At 37.7% G+C, this 6,017-nt stretch overlaps 1 protein-coding gene across 2 annotated transcripts in view; it reads right to left on the bottom strand.

Annotated features, from left to right (window-relative positions):
• Positions 1-1,156: 1,156 nt before the first annotated feature.
• Positions 1,157-6,017, bottom strand: part of CDCA2 (cell division cycle associated 2) — a 49,052-nt gene continuing 44,191 nt past the window's right edge. Inside the window, exons 14-15 of one of the 2 annotated variants that reach the window (XM_004088679.3) lie at positions 5,530-5,720; positions 1,157-2,559 (exon numbers count right to left, since the gene is read on the bottom strand). In XM_004088679.3, coding sequence (XP_004088727.1) covers positions 2,514-2,559; positions 5,530-5,720 — 237 coding nt within the window. In that variant the 3' untranslated portion in view covers positions 1,157-2,513. The remainder of the gene's footprint in view (positions 2,560-5,529; positions 5,721-6,017) is intronic. The other variant, XM_003272885.3, reaches the window with a different exon arrangement.

Below are 6,017 nucleotides of genomic sequence, written 5' to 3'. Positions count from 1 at the left end.
ACAAATAGTCTCTATGTAAGAAGGGGGAAATGGGTGCCCAGCGGGAGCTTTCTTCCCTGCTGTGTTATTTATAGAGAGCTCTATTTGTTAACATGTTTCTGCTATCATGGAGAGGGGGAGTTTAATGATTTAAAGGATTTCAAAGACAATTGTTTAATGATATAATGATTTATGTGCATTCATAAATTCCAGATATATAGCAATTTAGTTTTTCAAACTGCTATCACCAAAACAGCCATAGGAGATGTTGCAAAAGCTAGAGAAACCAAGTCAAGTGCCAGATATTATTAAAAAAAAAAAAAAAAAGAACCGCTGGAAAACTCAGCGTTAAAAAATCAGTGACCTACTGCCACACTTCAGGTTAGCAAACTAATTTTATCAGTGAGTTTTTGGTTTTCAAAACTTTTAATGGAAAACTGTGAATTAAGTCCCAAACTGCCTGTGACTAATTAGAATAGTCTGAGAGCCCAGTCTTTAACTGAGCTGCTATATTTTCACCAAAAAAAAAAAAAAAAAAAAATCCTGCCAACACACAACAAAATATATAGGAATCTTGTTTAAAGGAATGAATAGTTTCACATCAGAGTTATTTCTAAATTATATATTCATTTATAATGATGAATTTGTAAGATTGTGGTTATTGAAAGAATTTTCTGAAATTTCTGGTTTAGGATTTAACCTATTAAAATAAAAATCTCATTTGAGACAGATAAAACAAGCCATCAAATCTTCTCTTAAATTTAACCAAAAGGAAAACAAGTTTTGTAATCTCAACTTTTGTTACTTAAATTTATAGCCAGGTTTCTTTTTCTAAAGAAAAACACATATCTCACCTGCTTTAAGTCTTCAAGTTTATATTTCCTTCAGTTTTCATAAAGTTCCATTAGTTCTATCAATTTATCTTTTGTGGGGGGAAAAAAAGAAAAACAAACAAGAAACAAACCTATTATCCAGATAAAATCGGCCAATTCTAAAAGATGCTTCTAACAACACAGTCTAAAACTTCAGTGGTAAATATATACTTAAAAATATATATGCTAAAAAAAAGTCTAAAAATTGAGACATGTCTTCTTGGGCCTAAAAATAACCCTTTTAGCAAAGTAGTAATAAAGCATTTACTCTCTGGCAGAAGAAGAATATATTTAATAGAATGTTTTCTATCTGAATGATGAAGAAATTTATTTCTACATAAAAGTAGGTTCAACTCATTGAGTTTATTTATTAGGAACTTTTGAAACACTGAGGTTGAACAGAGAATGGGAACTAGACAGATCATTTCAGCATGGATGGTTACTTTCCCTCTTGCCACAGGCTGTGCAGGAAATGTCAACTACTGCTTTCTTTCTCCATTATGTTCAATCCTTTCCAAGGCAGTCAGAGAGCTCTCTCCCTTACCATTAAGAGAGGATCTTCTCCGGTAGCCTTTGAACTGGGAAGTGGCTTTAGTATTTGAAAGTGTAGATATACAAAAGCTCTTCCTCCTCTTAGCAGGTTCATGGGAAGAACCAGCAGCAGGGCCCTGGCTGTTTTCTGGATCTGAGACGGGAGGTGCCACCTGCGGTTTTTGTCTGGAGGACACAGTTTCTTTTCTGGGAGACATACTTTCAAATCCACTGCTGTCAAATGTACATATTGTTCTTCTTTTGGCTTTTTGGGAAGTGGAAGGAAGTGGAAGTGAAATCCATACAAGCCCTTCGTTTTCTAAATCCTTCTGTAGCCTCGTGCTACGTCGCACTTTGGTTTCACTATTTCTCCTCTGAAAGGTTTGCTCAATGGCATCAGACAAATCTTTAAACAGTTCAGAATTTTCTAAACTACTTTCTACAGAGCTGCCCACACTGGAGGATGGTGTGTGATTTCCATTGTTTTCCAAATGTAAACTTTGACCATCAGAATAACACATGGAGCGTCTTCTATCTTTCCTGTCTCTGCAACTCACAACACTGCTACTTTCCATGGGTTTTCTTCCCAAATCCTCACTTTGGCTTTTAGATTCTTTCATATTTTCAATTAAGACATCTCTTAAACAATGACAGTCTTTTTGTGAATTGGGCATTAAATGATTGCATTGCAATTTTCCTTCTGCAGCTCCTAAGAGGTCATCCTTTCTTTCACACTTTATGTTTAGATCTGGTGAAATTTTAAAGATTTGACAAAGGTTTTCTGCATTTTGACCAGCAGTAGAAAATTCTTGACCCTGCTGCAGGGTAAGAGCAGGTTTGGGACTATCTGATGCCACACGTTCTTCAGTTACAGAAGCACAAGAAACAGGACTGTCAGTTCCAGGTTTTGGTTCATTTTCACTTTCTGACTTATTTTTTGCTTTTGGAATATTTTTATTTTCATTAATGTTCATTATATTTGTATTTGGATCTTCATCAGAAGTAGCATTGCCAAGCGATGAGGAACTTTTTATATAAGAGCAGAATTCAGACACATCATATTTATCAAAGTCTTGACGCATATGCAAATCTGGGTCATGAGGCAAAAGATCCTTTCTTCTCACTGGATGTTTAGGAGCCTTCACTTCTTCCAGTTTGCCATTTGAGTTGAAATAACCTATGGGCATGTAAATAAGTTTAAATCTAATTAAAAAGTAACAATGGGAATGAACTTTACATTTATTAAATTATCAGGTGAGCTGTTTTGTTTTCGTGTTTTAAGCGTTCACAAGACCCACAAATGTTACACTGTACTTGCCCATCTGTCATCATCCTCCTCCTCTTTTAGTTCTCCCATGATCCACAGGTTAAGAAAATAGGTATTCAATGCATGAATTAATAAAGCATATAACCTCAAACCATGAAAATGAGAATGACATCTGAAACTGCTTCCTCCATTCTAACACCCTTCCCATGCTACAAGGTCCATGAGCATGAGGCAGCGACATTTCCCATTTCCCTGAAAATGAATGACTGCAAATGGGCAACATTATGCTTCTGAAACTTTCTACCAATGTATCCTCCAAAACAGGGGAGGGAAAATTTGGAATTCTGGGGTATTTGAGGACTTATGAGCTAAAACAGCATGCCTAAAGACACTCAGGTCTCATGCCCTTTGTTAAAAATTACTATAAAGTGCACTGTACTCTCAAACAGAACCAGGTTTGTTTCAGTATTATAAAAATCGATCCTTAATTCCTCAGCCTTTGACTAAATATCCTCCAGGAAGATACGCATGGGTAGCCTTTCATGTGTTTCTGGCACATCAGAGGTGGAGAAACCATCATCAGATTGGTAAGTAACACAGCCCACATGACTTCAGGCTTCAAGAGTTCTAAATCTTAGAACTAACTATTAGATGCAATCTTTTTTGATACCTCAGATGATGTTTATAAGTGGCCAGTCAAATGAATAAAGTGTTTCAAACAAAATAAAAACTAAAAGATGTATAAAACATAAGGTGAGCCCAAAGTCTAAAAAAAACAATGTTTCCATTTAAAAATATATCCATGATTAAGGTACTTAAAATCATGTCACTTTAAGCTAGAGATTAAACAGGTCAGTGTCCACTCAGTGCCAACCAATGTCAGTTGGGCTCTTTAGATAGCTTTAAAAATTGATATTTATGGCTGGGCACAGTGGCTCACGCCTGTAATCCCAGCACTTTGGGAGGCCGAGGTAGGTGGATTACCTGAGGTCAGGAGCTTGAGACCAGCCTGGCCAACATGCTGAAACCCCATCTCTACTAAAAATACAAAATTAGCCAGGCATGGTGGCGCGTGCTTGTAGTCCCAGCTACCTGGGAGGCTGAGGCAGGAGAATTGCTGGAACCCAGGAGGTGGAGGTTGCAGTGAGCCAAGATTGAGCCACTGCACTCCAGCCTAGGTGACAGAGTGAGACTCCATCTCAAAAAAACAAACTAACAAACAAACAAACAAACAGATACGTATTTCGCATAAAATCCAACATACTAGAGAAGGAAGGTAAAGGAGATACAGGGAGAGAGGAAAGGAAAAAGAGAAAGAGAAGATAAAGGAAGGAAGGAGCTGAATTGCTTTAAACCCATGTAGCAGGTGATACCACTGGTTACAGAAAAAAATGCTTTAGGTACTTTAAAAAACAAATTCTCTAATAGGATGCAACATGGAAAATTTTACTACAGTCACTGTTTAAACATCTTTTGAAAAACTCCTGTTAAGAACTAGAGATGTAATGAAAATAAGACTTAGTTTCCACTCTCAAGGAGACTGAAGTTTTAGGGAGCAGGGGAACATACAAAATAGTTCATCATAAAACCAGGTGATGGAAGTATGTCGCAGAGTATTCCTGGGAAAACAGACAGTACAGCAAAATCTTGGAAGATAAGCAACATTAGGTCAGATTAAAAAGAGGTAGAGTGGTGGATGCCCTGTCACAACACAGCCTGTGAGAAAGCATGGCAGGAGAAGAGTGTGAGCCAGGGTGTGTGTGACAGAGGGGTGGCTGTTTATTTAAACACCTGTGCTATCGTAATGTTAAGCAGGACGCAGAAGCCAAGAGTCTATGGTGGCATATACCTCATTCATCCTCAAGTCTATTATCAATCTTGTATGGTTTACCGCAAATAGGAGGCAGGCTATAAATATCTGATGATTGACAAAGGTAGCCATTTAAAAAATGATTCTATACAAATCAACACCAAATGGACATACATTATCATTTTCAGGCAAGACAGCGTGGCTCATGCCTCTAATCTCAGTACTTTGGGAGGCTGAGGCTGGAAGATTGCTTGAGCCCAAGAGTTCGAGACCAGCCTGGGCAACACAGGGACACCCCATCTCTACTAAAAATTAAAAAAAAAAAAAAAAAAAAAAAAAAAAGGCTTATGATTTTCAGCAAGATTCAGTCCATTTAAAATTTGGGCATTAGAAACCAGAAACAATTCCAATCCATTTTTTATCTATCCCATATATCGACTGACTTGATAATAAAATAACTTTCAAGGTAATCCAGCTCAATTTATATGTATTATTTTTAGAAAACACTCAGTAGTGCCAACTCTAACAAAACATCATTGTCCTTAACTCATATAAGGTATACATATTACTGAATCATCACCTCGTTGACTTTTTTTGTTTCTTTTTTTTTTAAGAGATGGGGTCTTTCTATGTTGCCCAGGCTGGCCTCAAACTCCTGAACTCAAGCAATCCTTCTGCCTTAGGCTCCTAAATGGCTGGGATCACAGGCGGGTTCCCCAGCTCTCGATCACTTTCAACGATGGACTACACCACCAAATGGAATTTATTTTCACAAAATGCTTTAAAAAGCAAAAGGAAACAGGATGCACAGAAATAATTACTGATATTATATGCAAAATCTTGTGTCTCGGTTTTCCTGGGGAAAAGATCCAGAATTTCCATCAGATTCTGAAAAGGGTCTAAGCCACCTACAAGTTACAAGTGACTGTTTTCTCCACTTGAAATCCTCATGGTAATGTGAGGAAACATTGCTTTTAAATTTACATACTCTTTACATAGTGAATGGGAAAAAAGTGAAAAAAGTAAAATAGCAACGAAGAGGGTGAAGAGAAAAGATAAAATATAACTACCAGGAAAAGGTCAGGATACCTGAAACCAGTCTTCGGATGCTCGGAACTGAAGGTGTCACCTCAGAGACTTCAGGCAGCTCGGGAATAGGACTGAGGAGGGGCTTCTTAGAAGCAATGTCTCTTTCCCCATATAAAGATTTCTGAACACTTTTCTTTCCCTTTCCTTTCTTCTTTCTGCAACTTTTTAAAACCTGAGAAAATGCATTAAAACATTGCAATTGAGAAAGATGTAGCACCATGTAAAATTTTGACCCTTTAACTAGTTATTTTTATTTTATTCTTTTTGAGACAAGGTCTCACTCTGTCATCCAGGCTGTAGTGCAGTGGCACGATCTCAGCTCACTGCAACTTCTGCCCTGGGCTCAAGCAAGCCTCCCATCTCAGCCTCCCAAGTAGCTGGGACCACAGGTGCACACCACCACGACCGGCTTTTTATTTTGTATTTTTGGTAGAGATGAGGTCTCACCACGTTGCCCAGGCTTGTCTCA

Source organism: Nomascus leucogenys, chromosome 8 (assembly GCF_006542625.1).
Source record: "Nomascus leucogenys isolate Asia chromosome 8, Asia_NLE_v1, whole genome shotgun sequence".
Classification (NCBI taxonomy): Eukaryota; Metazoa; Chordata; class Mammalia; order Primates; family Hylobatidae; genus Nomascus; species Nomascus leucogenys.
The sequence above is the reverse complement of the archived record's forward strand: the minus strand, read 5'-3'. Positions and strand labels throughout refer to the sequence as shown.